We start from the raw sequence: 20,236 nt of genomic DNA on the forward strand, positions 1-20,236 counted from the left end.
CAGTTTCCAGCAGCTCTCCTCAGGCAGTCTCACCCAGTCGGGTCTACCCGCCTCCGCCTCCCTCACCGTGGGTCCCGCCCCAACCCCCTCCCAGACACGTGCGGCCCGGCACGTGCCTCCCCCTGCGTACACAGATCTCGCGCTCCCATTGGTTGCTTAGCCGGTAACACTTGACTCTCCATACAGAAGTTCGCAAGCCATTGGCTACGGCGCACGGGGGCTCGGCCAATAGGGAAGCAGCCAGGTGATGATTGGCTGGAAGGAAAGCGTTCTGGGCTCCGCCCTTACATGCGGCTCCGGGAGAGGACTCGGTAATGAAGGAGGGGAGGAGGGGGAGGAAGGATTGCAAAAAGAGTGAGACGCGGGGGAGGGGAGGGAAGGGAGTGAGAGGGGAGGAAAAGGGCGGAACCCGTGGCCTCAAATAGACTGGGGATGCTTGGGGGGACGCCAGGCTGGAGAGATTGGCCGCACGACTGGAGGCGCGTGTCTGGGGACGTGGGATCTCCGGTGCCGCCTCTCGGGGTTTCGGCCCCCCTTCTGCGAGCGCCTCCGCTCACGAGCGCCACACGTGGAAACCGCCAGCGACTTGTGTCTGCAACGTGTGTGTGAGAGCACGGACGCGAGGCACGGTGTGTCGGCTCCTGATCTGGGCGGCCCGGCCCTCGTGACTCCCCGGTCTCTGTTTTACCCTCCCCGCCTCTCCTCCAAGTCGGGCGCCTCTGGCCCTGCGGGGTGAGGAGGGTGGGGACGGCGGCCGGGAACACCGCGTCCTCGCCCGGGCTCCCGCTGGGGCGGCTCCTCCGGCCCTCGCCTTACATAACCCGCCACGCACGTTACCGGCTCGGATGCCAGCCCGCCAAGACTCTAGAGGTCAAAGCCCAACTCGGTTGTTCCTCGCTTCTGCCGGGGCTTTTCGGACCCCGAGTTCTCGGATTCTGAGCACAGGGTGAAGTCAGAGCAGGGTAAGATCTCTTGAAAAACTCAGTTATGGCGTGGTCCGGCTTCGGTTCCTTTATTTGCTCTCGTCTGAAGGGAGACGAGGGCGAGACTAAAATTTGGCAAGCCGCAAACAATAACGGAGAGGCTTAAACTGTTCGATATCCGTTGCAGTGTTCGAAGAGCACGGTGGGGAGAAGAGGAAGCCGGGCTCCGGGGCCCAGAAGACCTGTGGGCGACCTGACGTGGAGCGAGCCGCCAGGGGGCAGCCTAGTTCTGATTCGAGTCTACTGGATGCTTAAGGATTACAGCAAAATTAGAAGTGTATGCTTGTCCCAGTTACTGAAGGCAAAAGGTGCATTGTTGGACAAGAATATGAGTAGGACGTGAGAGTTAAGCGTGAGTTATTTTAAGTATGTTTTATTTATTTTGCCAGTCCTGGGTCTTGAACTCAGGGCCTGGGCACTGTCCTTGAACTTTCTCAAGGCTGGCACTCTCTCACTTGAGCCATAGCATCACATCCAGCTTTTCCCGTGTCTGTGGTACCAAGGAATCGAACCCACGGCTTTGTGCATGCTAGGCAAGCTCTCTACCGCTAGGCCAAACTCCCAGCCCAAGTATGACTTCAAGGCCTAACATTTTCATATGTTTAGTGATCTTATTTTATTTTAAAAAGGGGTTTATAAATCTCTATCCTATTTTCCCCAACATAATGTCTCAATACATAGACTTGTTTTCCGTGGGTGTTGTACAAATTGGCACACAATTCTAGGTTTATCCACAGCCCTTAATTTTCTCTCATCTTTTACGTCCTAACCCCCTCTCTAATCTCCTCTTCCTGCCCCTGAATCCTGGAGATTTCTTTAGTGTTGTGATTTAAGAGTAGACCCTCATGAACAAATAGACAGTAGTTATTTCATTTAAACAATTTATTTTCCATCTTCTTGCTAAAACTTCATCCAAAGAGTCAAAGCAGCTTTTTCTCACCTAAAAGGGAACTGAAAGTGGGGGAGTGAATAATAGAAACAGATCAGGGAATCCATGTAGCTTCTCTGTGGGTCCCAATTTTATGCAAATAGTTCACAGACTGCATATTTTGTGAACTATGGTTTATTCCATGTTTTAAGTTCTTGAGAAAAATCCGTCCTCTCCATTTCTCATTCGTTTCTCCTCTAGCTAAATGTTCTATAACTAAGTATAGAACATTTCTTACACTGCAGCTTCCTCTTGCCTCCTCCTTTCCCTCACAGTTTCTCCCATAATAAGAAACCTCCACCCACTTGTGACTCTGAACTTTGACTCTTAACTCTACTACATTATCAGCCCTGCCTATTTTGCCCTCTGACACCTGCCATGCCCTCAAACCCAGCCAGAATAGAACCACCTCTGATTTCCCAAGGCATACTGGAAGCCAGGAGAAGCTCCTCTATTCAACTTGCTTCTGCTTTAGGAGATCCAGAAGTCTTCTTAATTCAGAAAAAGTACTGAGTTTTCTCACATTTCCCAAACTTCTTTAAGATTAGATAATAAAGAGATTCTCCTCCCACGCCCCCCGCCGCTAAATGTGATTATTCTTCTTTCATTAAGCAGCTGAGAAGTAACAAGGCTGGAAATGCTAGTCATAGACTCCCCCCAAGTCCAGTGGCTGTACTCTCACCTTCTACATGAAATACATCCCCCCCTGTAGGAGGGCCCAGGACAGGAGAAAGGAAACAGGACTCTGCAGACTGGATACAGCATCATTCAGGTCTGGACTCTGCTAAAATATAGACATCCCCCCACAATAGACCAGTGTCACCCTACTGGTTCTCACTCCCCCTCCAAAAGGATAGACACCTCTTTACATCAAGCTTGTCTTCCTTCACTCTGGTCCCAGAAGAGATCTAGCTCTCCTCCCCATCACTATAAAGCTCTCAATTCAATACCCTTATCTAAATATTTCTTTCTGGTCTTGGGACTTGAACTCAGAGGGGCTTGGGCTCGTGCCTAAGCCTCTCTGTGCTAGCATTCTACCACGTGAGCCACAGCACCACTTCCAGCTTTTTCATGAACCTGGGGCTTCATGCATGCGAGGCAAGTACTCTACCACTAAGCCACGTTCCTAGCCATATATCTAATTTAAAAAATCTGGCCGGGAGTTTGGCCTAGTGGTTAAAGTGCTTGCCTAGCATGCATGAAGACCCGGGTTCGATTCCTTGGTACCACATATGTAGAAAAAAGCCGGAAGTGGTGCTGAGGCTCAAGTGGTAGAGCTCTAGCCTTGAGAAAGTTCAAGGACAGTGTTCAAGCCCTGAGCTCCTGAGCTCAAGCCCAGGACTGGTAAAAAAAAAAAAAAAAAAAAAAAATCTATTACAGGTGTGACAATTTGCTAGGTGCTATATGATGGATATGAGTAAGAATAAGACATAGCTCTTTCCCACAAGGTTGTGGTTCCTACAGACTATAGGAAACCTCCTACATACTGTAAAAACAAAAATCTGTCCTTACTGTCAGACTTCTGCTTTCCATTTCTACTGGCTCCTCCCATCTGTGTTCAACTACATGCAGTACATGCAGGCTGTTCTTTGCTCCTGTTGTCCACCTGTTGCTAGTCTGTCTGTCTGCCTGCCTGCCTGCTTGCCTGCCTGCCTTCCTTCTTTCCTTCCTTCCTTCCTTCCTTCCTTCCTTCCTTCCTTCCTTCCTTCTCCCTCCCTCCCTCTCTCTCTCTTTCTTTCTTTCTTCCTTTCCTTCTGCCAGTTGTAGGGCATGAACTCAGGGCCTGAGTGCTGTCCTTCGTCTTTCTCAAGGCTAGAGCTTTACCACTTGAGTCACAGCCCCATTTCCAGCTTTTTCTACCTATGTGGTACCTAGGAATCCAACCCAGGTCTTCGTGCATGCTAGGCAAGCATTCTACCACTAGGCCACACTCCTGGCCCTGCTAGTCTTTTTTCATATCAAGTTTTTCAGATAGGTCTGTCTCTACTTGTCTCCATACCTTCCATACCTGGGTCACCATATTTGCGGTGTATGTGAAAGAGAACCTTCATGTTCTCTTTCTTTCTTCTTTTTTTTCTTTTTTCTTTTTGCCAGTCCTGGGGCTTGAACGCAGGGCCTGGGTGCTATCCTTAAACTTTCTCAAGGCTTAGGGCTTGAGCCACAGAACCACTTCTGACTTTTTGTATGTATGTGGTACTGAGGAATTGAGCCTGGGTGTTCGTGTGTTAGGCAAGCACTCTACTACTAGGCCAAACTCCTAGCCTCTTTGTTTTGTTTTGTGGCATCAAATGGAACACAGGGCCATGTACAGATTAAGCACTTTACCACAGAGATAATTTCCTGTCTTCCCACCCCCAACCCCCTTCAGCATGCATTAATTATATAAGGGGATTTCATTGGGAAATTTCCACAGGTTAGCTTCTAGGTTTTTTGAAACAGTATAATGACTCTGAACTTGAGATACTCCAGTCTCCACCTTTCAGATGTCGTGCTATCTCAACTGGCTCATTGTTTGTCTTTTTGCCAGCCCTGGGGCTTGAACTCAATGCCTGGGCACTGTCCTTAGGCTTTATACCACTTGAGCCACTGCACCACTACTGGCTTTTTCTGTGTATGTGGTACAGAGGAATTGAACCCAGGGCTTTATGCATGTTAGGCAAGCACTCTACCACTAGGCAATGCTCCCAGCCCATCATAGGTTTTTGAACTCCACAAAATCTAACTTTCTTTAATCATTCATTGGGAATTACTGAAGGATTCCTAGTCCATTGACTCTGGGTAGCTTTGGATTTTTTTTTAAATTTTATTAAAAAAATTTTTTTGCCTGTCCTGGGGCTTGAACTCAGGACCTGTGCACTGTACTTGGACACTTTTTGCTCAAGGCTGGTGTTCTGAGGCTTGAGCCACAGTGCCACTTCTGACTTTTTTTGAGTAGGTAGTACTGACTAATCAAACCCAGGGCTTCATGCATGCTAAGCCAGCACTCTACCACTAGGCTCTGCTCCCTGCCCCTAGCTTTTGATTACCTTAAGCTTTCTCTCCTCAACCCTACAGTACAAACTGCTTCCTTCTCCAGTCATCCTACGTTTCCCTGGTTGACCCTTCCTCTTTTTATGAATGACAGCCTGAGGTTTTCATGATCTGTATGTACTGCTCTGTTGAGCTCATTTCTTTCCCAACTGTGCCTTTGCACTTGGAACTCTACCTGACCTAGTTCTGCTGCCTTTAGGACACCCTTATAGGGCTGTCAACACAAATTCAGCTTGGCCAATGCCAAATTTAACTTCCCTTCTAAACCACCTGGCCTCCTATAGTTCCTATTTTGGTTAACCATCTTCCCCAAAATAATTAAAACTTATGTTACATTAACTGTCTCCTCATTCCTTATATGAAATTATCACTGAGTCAAAGCATATTCTGCCAAAAATAGTAATTACTTTACTCCTCTCTTCCTAGCTTTACTTCCTTAGTCCATGACTTTAACAGATTATTCCTGGAACAATACAAATCTCACGAATCCTTCTCTACTATATTGCAGTGTGTGTGTGTGTGTGTGTGTGTGTGTGTGTGTCCATCATGGGACTTGAACTCAGGGTTGAGCTTTTGTGCTCAAGGCTATGACTCTGCCACTTAAAACCACGCCTCCATTTCCTGATTTTAATTGGAGATAAGAATCTCACTGATGGGGCCAGGAGTTTGGCCTAGTGGTAGAGTGCTTGCCTAGCATGCATGAAGACCCGGGTTCGATTCCTCGGTACCCCACATACATAGCAAAAAGCCAGAAGTGGTGCTGAGGCTCAAGTGGTAGAGCTCTAGCCTTGAGAAAAGTCCAAGGACTGTTCAGGCCCCTACAAGCTCCACGACTAGCAAAAAAAAAAAAAAAAAAAGCTGGAGAGCTAGGCGTGGTGGCTCACGCCTGTAATCCTAGCTACTCAGGAGGCTGAGATCTGAGGATCAAGGTTCAAAGCCAGCCCTGGCACAAAAGGACCTGAGACTCATATCTCCAGTTAACCTCTAGAAAATGGGAAGAAAAGAAAAAAAAAAAGGTAGAAATGGTACTGTGGCTCAAGTGGCAGACTAGCCTTGAGAAAAAAGCTGAAGGACAGTGCTCAGGCCCTGAGTTCAAATTCTAGGAGTGGGAAAAAAGAAATCCAAACTTTAGTCTGATATTTCAGACTATAATTTAACCCATTTTACCATATGTGATACTACTAAGCAAATATAGAAGTCTTATAATTTTTTTGTGTGGGTTATGGGACTTGAACTTTGGGCCTGGGCATTGTCCCTGAGCTCTTCAGCTCAAGGCTACCACCCTACCCTGAGCCACAGCGCCACTCTCCATTTTCTAGTGGTTAATTGGAGATAAGAGTCTCATGGTCTTTAGTGCCCAGGCTGGCTTTGAACCTGAGATCTTCAGATCTCAGCCTCCTGAGTAGCTAGGATTATAGGCATGTGCCACTGTGCCCAGCTCAGAAGTCTCATAATTTTTTTTTTTTTTTTTTTGCCAGTCCTGGGCTTGAGCTCAGGGCCTGAGCACTGTCCTTGGACTTTCTCAAGGCTAGAACTCTACCACTTGAGCCTCAGCACCACTTCCGGCTTTTTTTCTATATATGTGGTACCAAGGAATCAAACCTGGGTCTCCATGCATGCTAGGCAAGCACTTTAACCACTAGGCCAAACTCCCGGCCTCATAATTTTTTTTAAGACAAGATCTCACTATGTAGCTCCAGTTGGCCTAGAAATCATGATATGACCCTATGCCCTCTTTTAATTTTTACTATTCCTCTGTATAGATTCCTTTCTTTAATCTTACCCTATTCATTAAACACACTGTGCTTGTTCTAGTCACTCAGTTATATCTATCTTTAATTTCTTTAATTATCTTCTAATTGCCTTCATAGCTTTTCACCAACCAAAAAATGACTTATTCTTCAAGTTGTGTCTAAACCACTGGACACTGATGGTTTACACTTGTAATCCTACCTCAAGAGGCTAAGATCTGAGAACTGCAGTTCAAAGCCAGCTTGGGCAGTAAAAGTCCATGAGATCCTCATCTCCAATCAACTACTCAAAAAAATCCAGAAGTGGAGGTTTGGCTCAAGCTCAAGCTCAGGTATAGTGCCCAGGCCTTGAATTCAAGTCCCAGTACTGACACAAAAGAAAGGAAGAGAGAGAGAGAGAGAACACAAAGAGAGAGAAAGAGAGAACACAAGCAAAATCACCTCCTAAAACTTTTGAGACTATTCTACCCTGTCCAACACTGGCTAAGACACTTGCCTATATCATTTAATTTAACATGGTAACATACCTTTTAATTTTTGTTCTAAGTAGTTCATAAATGTAAATATTTTTTAAATATTTTAAAATATTTTAAAATCCCTAAATATTAACCTAGTACAGTTAAGAAAATATGAGACACTTTTTACTGTTTTTTTAATGTAATGATTCGAATGCTTTTCACTCAGCTTTCAAATTATAGATTATTTCATTTTCTTCATATCCTTTTTTTGTAATCCTTGCCAAGTGCTCATACCTTATAGAAATAATTCAGAAACATACCCATGAACTAAACTTAATCTTCCAAGGAAAGAAATTCACCCACCAAGAATTGCAAAGAACAAACCATTTGAAATGTATTTATACTACAACTCAAATGTAGTATGACTATGAATACTTGACACTCTGTAAAATAATTTATATTTGAAAAATAGTATAGTTTTGGTATTTCAAATAAAATAAAGATGAGGGTATCTTATAATGTCATACATAAAATATGAGCAAAAGCATTTAGATAATAGTTTACATATATGTTTGAGATGTAGTGATAAATGCAACTTTTATTTGAAGTATAGTTTGATATAATTTGGGGGTAAAACTATATACTTTATTTTGTGGTGATAATGTTCATTCTTGATGTAAACATTCTTATGTGAAAAAATTTATGTAAAAATTTTTGATAATTTTACAAGAGTGAGGTGTCACAAACTATTTAGCAAAATTTGAAAATGCTTCAAAATTGGTATCACTTTGGATCTTGTGAAAAATATAAAAATGACTAAAGAATATTGAAAATGTGTTCATTGACTAAAAATATTTTAAGTTATGACTTCTTAAAAAAAATTCCTTGGCAGTAACAAACTCCTAGATTTCTTTTCTATCAACATCAGCATTCTTAGAAGCCTTAAACATAAGTTATATACACACTGAATTTTACTGAACTGAAACTTAACCACGAATCTTCCCAGTGAGAAATGTGTTGGCCAGGTTTAGATGAACACCTGCATTGTGGTATTAACCGTTTGGGTCTCCCCTCCACCAAAGCCTGGTATTTCAGCTTTGTTTACTCCATGTCACCAGCCCTAGGATCTTTTTGGGGTCTCACCCTTCCCCACCCTTATCCCCATTCAACTCACTGATTCCATTGTTGTTTTTTTTGTGGTTACAGGTTCCTGGGTGTCTGTATGTTCTGTTTCAGGACTAATGGTAGTAGTCTCTGTTGCTTGCGTTGTTACCTTTTTATCCAATCTATTCTGCCCTCAGAACAGAATTGGGAAACACACAATTACCATCACCATCCAACATTCCGGCATTCCCACAGATTTTCTGTTGAGAGTTCTTCCCTTCACCACCTCTGCCTTCATCAGCAGCCTCTTCCCTGACCCACTCCTGCATAGACTTAAGCTTAGGGATTTGCCCTGCTGTGCACTTCCATCCTACAAGTTTCTTGGCCACCCCTCTATCTTAGTATCTTAGTTAACCTGATTGGTTCTGGCTTCCTTCTTCCCAGGTATGGTTACAAGTCTATCTTGGGACTCATTTCCTAGGTGTTTTCCTGTCTACTCACTTTTCTTTTTTGTTAATCAGTTACAGGTCAACATTGTCCACTTTCTTTTTCTTTTTGAATATTACTTATTCTGACCCTCATAAATATAGAAGTCACTCACCAACCTGTCCTCGGATTCAAACATGGAGTAGTCAAGGGTAAAACTTAAATTAAAGTCATCTAGAAAGGAGAAAAACAATTTGTTGTTAAAAAAAAAAAAGGATAAAGGCAACTCTATATCCAGAGTAATATGAAACATTGCTCAGAATAATCCAAATAACTCAAGATGTAAAATTTATTGGTATAATCCACTTGTAATTTACTTTGTTTAAAATGGGGGCTGGACCCAGGATATAAAGACTCCTGTACAGCCATGTTCATTGCTGCACTATTCACAATAGCCAAGCAATGGAAACAACCCAGATGCCCCCACTACAGATCAATTGATAAAAAAAATGTGGTACATATATACAACGGAATTCTACATAGCCAACAGACAAGATAAAATAATGGCATTCTCTGGGAAGTGGATGAAAGTAAAGCAAATCATGATGACTGAGATAAGACAAGACCAAAGGAACAAAAGGTGCATGGTTTCCTTGATATATGGATATTAGATCCAAACAGTACAAGAGCGATGACTCAGTATTTGGGTACCCAAGGTTATTGACACAGTCTTGGAGATATAAACATAACTACACAGACATAAAAATCTATGATGGGATATATACCCTATATAATGTTATATAGATTGGTATGTAACTATGACATACAAGCTCTTAGCTTAATTTTAATTATATTCTAAAATCTATGTGCCAGTGATTGCATATGGAGATTCCTTTCTTGAATACTTGTTAACCATAACATTTGAAATATGATGTAAAAATCAGTGTTAATAAAATCTAAAAAAAAAAAAAAACATGAGCTGGGAGTGTGACATAGCCATAGAATGCTTGCCTAGCATGCACAAAGCCCTGAGTTCAATTCCTTGGAACCACATACACAGAAAAAACTGGAAGTGGTGCTATGGTTCAAGTGGTAAAGCACTAGTCTTGAGAAAGCTCAAGGACAGTGCCCAGGCTCTGAATCTCTGAATTCAAACCCCAGGACTTGTATGTTGTGTGTGTGTGTGTGTGTATTTTTTTTTTTTTTTTTTTTGCCAGTCCTGGGCTTGAGCTCAGGGCCTGAGCCCTGTCCTTGGACTTTCTCAAGGCTAGAGCTCTACCACTTGAGCCTCAGCTTTTTTCTATGCATGTGGTACTGAGGAATTGAACCCAGGTCTCCGTGCATGCTTGCCAAGCACTCTACCACTAGGCCAAACTCCTGGCCCCTGTATTCATATTTTTAACCTGGGACATAAAATAAGTTATAGAATGCAAAATTTCCAAAATTAGTAACCATTTTCCAAATAATTAAAAATCACTAGGTAAGCCAGGTATAGTGGCATATACCTGTAATCCTAGCTACTTAAGAAGTGGAAGCAGGAGAATCTTGAGTTTGAGTCTAAATAGGGCAAATTTTATAAAATATAAACATAACAAAATATTTTCTGAGTAAGGTGATGCAAGCCTGGAATACTAGTTATTTGGTAAGTGAACAGAAGGGGTTTGAAACCTGTCAGGGAGTGAAAATTTACAAGACTCTATCTCAAACAATAGCTGAGTGTGATGGTGCATACCTGTTATCCTCAGTGACACAAAGTTACCAGGCATAAAGCAAACCTTATCTTAAAAATAACCAAGGGGGTGGGTGGTGGGTGGGGGGAGGGTGATGGGTACCAAGACATGTGAAAGGGTATCAATGTATGTGAATTAATGCACCTTCTATCTGGCAAATATCATGTAACCCTTTTATTAATTACAATAAAAAATTATAAAAAAAATAACCAAGGCAAAAGATAAATAAATAATAAAAAATAACCAAGGCATCCAGGCACCAGAGGTTCATACCTATAATCCTTGCTACTCGGGAGGCTGAACTCTAAGGATGGTAGTTTGAAGCTAGCCCAGGTCAAGAAAGTCCATGAGGGGCTGGGAGTTTGGCCTAGTGGTAGAGTGCTTGCCTAGCATGCACGAAGACCCGGGTTCGATTCCTTGGTACCACATACTTAGAAAAAGCTGGACGTGGTGCTGAGGCTCAAGTGGTAGAGCTCTAGCCTTGAGAAAGTCCAAGGACAGTGCTCAAGCCCTGAGCTTAAGCCCAGGACTGGCAAAAAAAAAAAAGTCCATGATATTCATATGTCCAATTAACCACCTAAAAAGCCAGTAGTAGGACCGGGAGTTTGGCCTAGTGGTTAAAGTGCTTGCCTAGCATGCATGAACACCCGGGTTCGATTCCTCGGTACCACATACATAGAAAAAAGCCAGAAGTGGTGCTGAGGCTCAAGTGGTAGAGCTCTAGCCTTGAGAAAGTCCAAGGACAGTGTTCAGGCCCTGAGCTCAAGCCCAGGACTGGCAAAAAAAAAAAAAAAAAAAAAAAAAGCCAGTAGTAGAGTTGTGGTTCAACAAGCTCAGAGACAATGCCCTGGTGCTCTAGGACTGGCACCCAAGGCAAAAAGGGAGTTGGACTTGTGGCTGGAGTGGTATAGCATCTGCCTAGCAAGCCAGAGGTCCTAAATTCATTCCCTAGTACCGCCCCCCCCAAAAAAATAGAGTCCTGGGGACATGGCACAAGCCATAGAACACTTACTAAGTATGTATAAGGCCTTGGATTCAAAGTTCAGTACCTCAAAAATTAAAAAAAAAAATCACTAGCTTGAGTAATAATATCATGAGTCTTGACAGTTTGTGTTGATGGCTAGATTTCTCTGACTCAGTTGATGTGTTGCAAAATGAAGAACAATCTAAGAGCTAAAGTCTCCGCCCACTAAAGGTCAGAGCGTTTCACATACTCACCATAATTAGGAGTGACTGTGTAATAATATATCACCTGATAATACTCTATCTCTCCCAGTCCTTCTTCGTCTTCATATTCTTGCCCTATAGGGAAGGGAGCAAGGATGATAAATCAACGGATAGCTGGGATACAAGGACACAGGGAGCTGGTTCTAGCTCTACTAGTTTTCCTTCTGTTTTGTTTCCAAGAATCATATCTCTCAGCCTCCATAGCTTACAATATCCTAGGCTCCTGGTTTAGAATTAGGCCAGTATACTCTATGCCCTTTCAACCCAGGAACTTCTTAGACAGAAAACAAATCCGTGTACATACAATAAAAACCCAAAGGGAGAGCTGAATCCTCCCTCCCCCCAAAAAAAGTAGGAAGAAGATAGAAATAGAAACTAAGAACATCAACTCTTCTAATCAGTGTGCTTCAGAATCTACTGTATTTGTGAGAGCCTCTCTTGTCAGTGTCTTTCATAAATAACTCACGCTCACAGACTTTTTAGATTTGGACTTTAATCCCAGCTTCACTGATAACCAGTAATGAGCGGGCTAACATCCATTTTCTTAAAATGAGTCAGCTGGACTAAATGAAACATCACCATTAGTTTTTCTTCCCTGCTGAAACTAAAAGTATGTGGCTTTGATGATTGAATCCAGAATGTCAGGTCTCCTGCTAAGCACTTCTCTGAGCTTCTTGAATGCTCTCCCTCCAGCCCCAAGCTAATGACATAAGAATCTCAAGGAAAGGAAAACAATGGGAGACACCTGGCAGACTGGGAAACAAAGGAGGGAAGGCGCCAAGCTACTCTTGGGACCCTGATCCTGAAGACAACCAGTTTTTCCACTATGCTAGAGTCCAATTCACATCTAGGTTTTTACTAATAAAATTCTTTCAGTTTATTTGAAATAGGAAAGGGAAGGGGGAAAACAAGATGAAGAGAGGGGGTAGGGGAGGAAAATGGGGACAAAAACATGAGAAGGGGGGCCGGGAGTTTGGCCTAGTGGTTAAAGTGCTTGCCTAGCATGCATGAACACCCGGGTTCGATTCCTCGGTACCACATACATAGAAAAAAAGCCGGAAGTGGTGCTGAGGCTCAAGTGGTAGAGCTCTAGCCTTGAGAAAGTCCAAGGACAGTGCTCAGGCCCTGAGCTCAAGCCCAGGACTGGCAAGAAAAAAAAAAAAATATGAGAAGGGTATCAATGTGTATGAAATAATGCTCCTTCTATCTGGAGAATATAACTGTAACCCTTCTATTAATTACAATAAAAATATGAAAAAAATTCCCCTTCCACCCTCCCCCCCACACTCTCTGGGATACCCTGTTTTCCTTCACTAGTTTCAGACTGATCCAACTTCCAACAGTCTGTCTTTCCTATCATTCTCATGCTGGCTGGCCTCTGTCTTTTTCAACTTCCCTGTAACAGAAAATTGAGTTCAGTCTTGCTAAACACTTTCCCTTGGGCAGAGTGCTTGCCTAGCATGCACAAAGACCTGAGTTCGATTCCTCAGTACCACATACACAGAAAAAAGCCAAAATGGTGTGCTGTGGCTCAAATGGTAGAGCTCTAGCCTTGAAAAAGCCTAAGGACAGTGTCCAGACCCTGAGTTCAAGCCTCAGGACTGGGAGGAAAAAAAAAAAGAAAGAACCTATGAGCCTTCACTTCTTTGACAGGAGGACTCTGTTTTCCTTCCAGTTTCCTGGCTTCCCCTTTGGTTTCTCTGCTCTGCCCCCATTTCTGAGCTCTGGCACAGATCGAGGAGGCATGAGAAGGCTTTAACCTCTATTGCACACACTGGAATGCACTTCCGACTGAGTCTCCTCAATATTCTGTTCTCTCCCCACCCTACTTATGGTAGGAAATCTGACTCAAAAGCTCAGGGAAAGATGTAGACTTACCCAAGATAAGTGGCACCACAAGGATGGCTAAAAAGAAGACATCCATTCTGGACTTGGTATTATCCCTGTGAAAGTAAAAAGAGGAAATTACAATTTCCCACCAAACTCACCCCGCCTCCTGTGCTTCTCTAAAGCTCTTATTTTCTCTGGGGACCAGAATTCCCCGCCTACTTGCTGACAAGAACATAAGTTACTACCAGTCTTCCTTCTTCAGAACTGCCTGGATTGAGAGAGGCAAAAGTCAGTTTCGATGCTAACTCCATTAGGTCTATTCAGGACTCCTAATGCTGCTACCCAAATCAACCAAGAAGTCTTTCCTCAGCTTTTCTTGTTGTTCTCAGTTCTGGAAAAAACAAAAACAAAAACAAAACACCAAAAATAAAAACAAACAAAAAGCTCATTCTTTCTTCCTCTTGCTCTAGCATCACTATCCAGAATTGCCTGGCTTTCCCCCCCCCCCCAATCCTGGGCTTGAGCTCAGGGCCTGAGCACTGTCCTTGGACTTTCTCAAGGGTAGAGTTCTACCACTTGAGCCTCAGCACCACTTCCGGCTTTTTTCTATGTATTTGGTACCAAGGAATCGAACCTGGGTCTTCGTGCATGCCTGGAAAACTACCACTAGGCCAAACTCCCAGCCTGAGTTGCCTGGCTTTCTAAGGCTTAAACATAGCCTCTTTGATCATGGAGGAAGGGGTAAGCATTTGTTCCTGACTGAAAATAGTCCCTCTCCTCTGCCCATGTTGGCAGAGGATCAAGACAGGAGGCCCATCACTCTGTGACTCTCAAAGCACCTACTGTGTTGCTGCTGGTAAAAATCTGCCAAGGCTAGTTACTTCCTCTATAGTCAGTACTATTCTTACTTCACCTGTTTTTCTCAACTTTCTGGAACTAGGAAAGAATAAAAGAGGAATTAATAGTATCTTTCCTCTTTTCTAGTGACAGGTACCATCTCCCCTCCCTCTACCCCCCTCCCCTTTTTCAATGATTTGGCTTTCCCTTTAAGCCCGCAGTTTTTTCATTCAATTCAACTCAATTCAGAAATAGTAACATACGTGCTAGGCACAGTGTGCTCAGACCAGTTAGCTAAGCCTTTCAGCTTACAGGAAAGGGTATATGAAAAGAACACACACACACACACACACACACACACACACACACATACACCCCAAATAATGCCTGCTCAACATCTACAGTAAGCAAAGCACTGCGTAAGTCTCTGTGGAGCCACTCATGAACAAAGTTTAAAGTCTGCTCTCTGCAGCTGTTAGCTGCTCTGCTAACAGGGAAACAGAAACATGAGTTGTCTTTTCTCTACTCCCCCTGACTCTGCCTGCTGAGCTAAGAAGCAGGTCACACTGGAGTCTTGAGCACTGGCCAGGATGCTTCCATTCTGTCAACCTTACTGGAGAAACATCTGCTTGGTCTTTCTGTGAAAATTGATTTCTCAGATTCTTTCCATAATTTCCTGTAAAAAGGTAGAATATATTATATGCATTGGATGAGAAAGCACTTTCATAAAGTCTGATTCTATTAAAAAACAATTTCTATAGTTTGTCTTGTTCTTGTTTTGTTTTTTTTTTTTTTTTTTTTTTTTGCCAGTCCTGGACTTGAGCTCAGGGCCTGAGCACTGTCCTTGGACTTTCTCAAGGCTAGAGCTCTACCACTTGAGCCTCAGCACCACTTCCGGCTTTTTTCTATGTATGTGGTACCGAGGAATCGAACCCGGGTCTTCATGCATGCTAGGCAAGCACTTTAACCACTAGGCCACACTCCCGGCCCTCTTGGTTTATTTTTAACTTTGAATTTATTTCAATATTCCAGATTCTCTCACGTTTCAGTCCTAGAAGTACTTCTCTGATATGGACCAACTTGTCCCCATTGAAATGAAGTAACCATACCCTCCTCTCCTACTGTAACTTCCTTTCATTCTAATATAGAATCTCTCTCCTCAGTCAGAGGAAAGGACACTACTGCAGTTCACTTTTCAGAAAATAAATAAAGGAAGTATGACATAAAAGGAACTGGGGGGGAGGGGAAGAATGTGTGTCATTTTCCCATCGCTATAATGGCTTTTTTACTCCTGAATTTCTTCTAAACATCTTCCTATCGTTTCTCTCCAGGCTCCTGTTGCTTCTCTCTAATTCAGTTACTCTAGATTATAAAGACCTCACTGGAGACACTCTGTGTTCCATGTTTACTATACTAGCTTGTTCCTATTTTTTAAGTCTCAACTTTCATCCCTTTGGTAGCAGCTCTAGCCCATTTCCTCTTATTCAAGTCAGAACAATGCCCGTCCCTATCTCCCTGCACCTCCTATCCTGTAATGTCTTTTTTTATTTGTCTCTTAGATTCAACAGGATCTTCCCCTTTCTGTAGACCTTCACGAAGAGGTAGGATTGCTATCACCCTTCCCCACATAATAACGACAGGATCTCTAGAATCAGTGATCCCATCTAGGTTCAGTATTGGCCCACTCCCTAGCTGGAGCCACGCCCCGGACGGAGTCCAGCCAGGGCCTACAGGATTCTGGAGACTACAACTCCCGGCAGGTCGTGGAGCCACGCCCCCTCCGATGTAGCTCCGCCCCCATCGAATCTCCATTGGCCTTCCGGGGGTGGGGATTAGATGGGAGGTGGCCATGGGGCTGCGGCCGGGAATTGTCTCCTCGTCGGCTTCCGTAGAAGTCCGGCGGACCTTCATCTGGGGTTTCAGTGCCCCCCCCTTCCCCTTCCCCGGGGTCCGGGGGTGACATTGCGCCGCGCCCCTCCTGGGGTTGCGTCTCCGCCCCACGCGGCTCCCCAGCTGGCGCGCTCCTCCCACTCGTCTCTCTCCACGGGGGCCCCATCCCGCCCCCAGCTGCCCAGCCATGGGGGCTGCAGTGTTTTTCGGGTGCACTTTCGTCGCGTTTGGCCCAGCCTTCGCTCTTTTCTTGATCACTGTGGCTGGGGATCCGCTTCGTGTAATCATCCTGGTCGCGGGGTGAGTAGGGGGTTCGTGCCGCGGTGGGGGAGCGGCGGCGAAGAGAGCGAGCGAGCGAGAGACCCGGAAAGGGGCTGGAGTCACTGGGACGAACGTGGGAGCCCGAGTTGGGGGAGATCAATCGGTGAAGGCTGGGCCGAGTGATTTGCCCTTTCCTGCAGTTGCTGTGCGCCTCCCAGGAAGCGCACAGATTCCACCCCTCGTCCTCCCCGCGACGTCAGAGGAGGCCCAAGGCCGAGAGCCTCGCGAGGGGGCTGTGCTGACCTCGGTCACCCGAGTCGAGAGCCCCGGGCCTTCAGAGAATGGCTCCCTCGCCTTGGGAGTCAGTCCTACCTCTTCCCTTCCCGCCGCATTCAGATTCCTTCAGATGAAAAAACCTTGTTAGAGATACTCCCTGTCCTGGTCCCTGTTCTCTGACCATCCGGAAATCTAATTTCCACTTTGATGCTGCAGTCTTGAGCGGTGCTCCTCTTTGACGTCTCAGGCTGCTACCATCCTTGCCCGTCTCATTGCCTTTGTCTTTTTCCCAGGGCATTTTTCTGGCTGGTCTCCTTGCTCCTGGCCTCTGTGGTCTGGTTCATCTTGGTCCATGTGACAGACCGGTCAGATGCCCGGCTCCAGTATGGCCTCTTGATTTTTGGTGCTGCTGTCTCTGTCCTTCTACAGGAGGTGTTCCGCTTTGCCTACTACAAGCTGCTTAAGTAAGGACCGTGGAATGGTTTGGACTATGGGAAGTGGGCAGCCCCAGGGTGGAAGGAAGGACACTGAGGGAGGATTCTAGGGGGGATTCTAGCATCCCTGCCCTCCCTTATGTTTCCCCTACCCCACCTCAGGAAGGCAGATGAGGGGTTAGCTTCGCTGAGTGAGGATGGAAGATCACCCATCTCCATCCGCCAAATGGCCTATGGTAAGCCAAGGAAGGGAGAGGGACCTGAGGAGGGAGCTGGTCACCCTCACCCCCCCCCCCCCCCCCCGGGAAGCCTCTACATAGTCATGAATTCTAAGTGGCTTCTTTTTCCTCCAAGGAGAGGTGGTCTGGAGGGAGAGTAGATGTGGGAGAACAATTATTGGGAATGGGGAGGGGTCACTGATAATGAGTTTGTAGGGATCTCTGATATTGATGAGACCCTCCCTCCCCCCAGTGTCTGGTCTGTCCTTCGGTATCATCAGTGGTGTCTTCTCTGTTATCAATATTTTGGCTGATGCACTTGGGCCAGGTGTAGTTGGGATCCATGGAGACTCTCCCTATTACTTCCTGACCTCAGGTAAGTCTCACTTCCAATATTGCCTTCCTGCACCATCCATCCCTGGCCCTGCTCTGATTTATTAGCTTTCCCTGGGAGGCTTCTTTGGCTCAACATCTCAGGAAGCTGGGAGAAGATCAGGGATCTATCTCATCCCCATCTCCCTCCCTGCAGCCTTTCTGACAGCAGCCATTATCCTGCTCCATACCTTTTGGGGAGTTGTGTTCTTTGATGCCTGTGAGAGGAGACGGTACTGGGCTTTGGGCCTGGTGGTTGGAAGTCACCTACTGACATCAGGACTGGTGAGTTGGAGATAAGGACCTGAGTTAGGGAGAAAAGCATTTAATGGTGAGTAGGAAGTGTGTGGGGGGGGGAGGGTCCACTCTTCTTAACCTTTTTTAACTTGGGTGGAAGCAGAAGGTAAGTCTCTTAAAGTTTGTTAGTTCAGCATCAGCTCTGGGGAGGGGTTGGAATGGAGTGATCAGGCTGTAACTCAGAGGGCCTCTGCTGAGCAGAAGTGGCTAAAACCACTGAGGGAAGTGAAAAATAACAATTTTTAAAAAGTCGCCCTTTCCTCAAGACATTAGTGTTCTGAAGGGTAGGATAGGAATTTGAGTGAGGAATTTGGGTGGGTTCGGATCAGAGGCACATGAAGAATATGGGGATTCGGTGGGAGGAGAATCTCATCTGTTTTCTACCCTCATTCCCAGACCTTCCTGAACCCTTGGTATGAGGCTAGCCTGCTGCCCATCTATGCAGTCACTGTGTCCATGGGGCTTTGGGCCTTCGTCACCGCCGGCGGGTCCCTCCGAAGTGTGCAGCGCAGCCTTTCGTGTAAGGACTGACTACCTGGACCGATCGCCTGACAGATCCTCCTTCCTGCTTGTCCACTGCCCATGACCGAACCCAGCCCTAGCCCAGGTCCATTTCCCATCTCCTCCACCAACGTGTTGATTTGTCCTCCCACTTTCCAGGGGTTTGCTTTGTCCTTGTGTGACCTTTGGTCTCTAAGTTTTACCAAGACCAGTCTGGGTTCAGCCAGTCAGTCACTGGTGGGTTTGAGTCTGCACTTATCCCGACCACCCCGGAACCCCTTTGTTGTCCAGGGCTCCCCATGTGTCAGTGGTCTACTCTCACCCTGCCCATGACTCACCCACCTTCCCCTCTGCAGGCCGACGGCAGGAGGACAGTCGGGTGATGGTGTATTCTGCCCTGCGCATCCCACCCGAGGACTGAGGGAACCTTGGGGGGGACCCCTGGGCCTGGGGTACCCTCCTGATCTCCTCGCTCTGTATTTCTTCATCTCTAGCTCTGGACAGTGCAGGTTGCCAAGAAAAGGGACCTAGTTTAGCTATTGCCTTGGAGATGAAATTAACAGGAGCTCAAGAATTAGATGAGCTCAGAGTTTTCCAGTACTCTTTCCCCAGACTGGATATCTTGGTCATTTTCTCAGGTCTGAAAGGAACCATTTTTCAGTGTGTTAAAGACCCCACTGCCTTTTTATTTTATTTTATTTTTAAGTGTGGGTAGGGAAAAAAGTATGTTGAAACACTCTAACCTCTTTGGACTATATTTTCCCTCAAATTCTTCCTCATGGCTGGGCTCATTTCTATCCTTTTCCCGTTTGGCTCCCAGTTCCAGATGGGGAAAGGAAGGCAGTGCATGTATGGGAACTGGTATTACTGGAACTAATGGTTTTAACCTCGTTGACCACCAGCGTCCCTCCTCTCCCCAAGGTGAGGTGGAGGGTGCTGTGAGCAGCTGGCCTCTCCACAGCTGCAGTGCCACTGGAGGCGTCAGTCCACTAGGACATTGCAGGACAGAGGGGCAGATTTTTTTTCTAGTTTTTAATTGGGGTGTGGGAGGGATGGGGAGGTTTTCTATATAAACTGTGTCATTTTCTGCTGAGGGTGGAGTGTCCCATCCTTTTAATCAAGGTGATTGTGATTTTGACTAATAAAAAGGACTTTATAATTGTGGGGGAACTTGGCTTTTAAGGCAGGGGAGAACAGACTAATTGAAATTTATGCCTTCCCACATCTCTTGTTCAGCCTCCTTCCTAACACGGCAACCACTGGTCTCATAGTCGTAGTGTAATGGCAGAAATCTGGGCTGGTGGTTTCATGTGTGGAAATTTAAGGATAAATATTTAATCAGAAGGGCATGGGAGTATGGCTTAGTGGTAGAGTGCTTGCCTAGCACGCAGAAAGTTCTGGGTTCAATTCCTCAGTACCACATAAACAGAAAAAAATCAGAAGTGGTATGGTGGCTCATGTGGTAGAGGGGTAGCCTCGAGCAAAAGAAGCTCAAGGACAGTGCCCAGGCCCTGAGTTCAAGTCCTAGGACTAGGAGGAAAAAATAAAAAGGAACCAGGAGTGGATGCTCCCTTTCAATGGTGGCATAAAGGGAGTGAATCACCCAGGCTTCTTTCCACCTATCTCTGTCACATGAAGTAATCAGTCTATGTGGGAAATCTTACATTTCCAAGAAGCCCACAA

General features: G+C 45.4%; 2 protein-coding genes across 4 annotated transcripts; one reads left to right on the forward strand and one right to left on the reverse strand.

Moving 5' to 3' along the window:
- Positions 1-1,847: 1,847 nt before the first annotated feature.
- On the reverse strand, positions 1,848-13,634 carry C10H1orf54 (chromosome 10 C1orf54 homolog). 3 transcript variants are annotated; one of them, XM_090341098.1, is made up of 6 exons: positions 13,516-13,633; positions 11,629-11,712; positions 8,856-8,914; positions 8,325-8,441; positions 2,594-2,692; positions 1,848-1,934 (listed from the first exon to the last, which is right to left on the reverse strand). In XM_090341098.1, the coding sequence occupies exons 1-5, from the start codon at positions 13,559-13,561 to the stop codon at positions 2,597-2,599; spliced, it is 402 nt and encodes a 133-aa protein (XP_090197224.1). In that variant the 5' UTR covers positions 13,562-13,633; the 3' UTR covers positions 1,848-1,934; positions 2,594-2,596. The 3 variants fall into 3 exon arrangements, with proteins under 3 accessions (XP_090197224.1, XP_090197223.1, XP_090197225.1); XM_090341097.1 differs by having other exon boundaries at positions 2,594-2,695; positions 13,516-13,630; XM_090341099.1 differs by lacking the exon at positions 2,594-2,692 and having other exon boundaries at positions 13,516-13,634.
- A 2,542-nt stretch (positions 13,635-16,176) lies between these two features.
- Positions 16,177-19,714, forward strand: Aph1a (aph-1A gamma-secretase subunit). Its single transcript, XM_090341104.1, has 7 exons — positions 16,177-16,494; positions 17,025-17,195; positions 17,328-17,401; positions 17,637-17,759; positions 17,913-18,040; positions 18,449-18,572; positions 18,910-19,714. The coding sequence occupies exons 1-7, from the start codon at positions 16,382-16,384 to the stop codon at positions 18,972-18,974; spliced, it is 798 nt and encodes a 265-aa protein (XP_090197230.1). The 5' UTR covers positions 16,177-16,381; the 3' UTR covers positions 18,975-19,714.
- Positions 19,715-20,236: the final 522 nt, after the last annotated feature.

This window comes from Megascapheus bottae, chromosome 10, assembly GCF_031878675.1.
Source record: "Megascapheus bottae isolate mThoBot1 chromosome 10, mThoBot2.hap1, whole genome shotgun sequence".
NCBI classification, from domain to species: domain Eukaryota; kingdom Metazoa; phylum Chordata; class Mammalia; order Rodentia; family Geomyidae; genus Megascapheus; species Megascapheus bottae.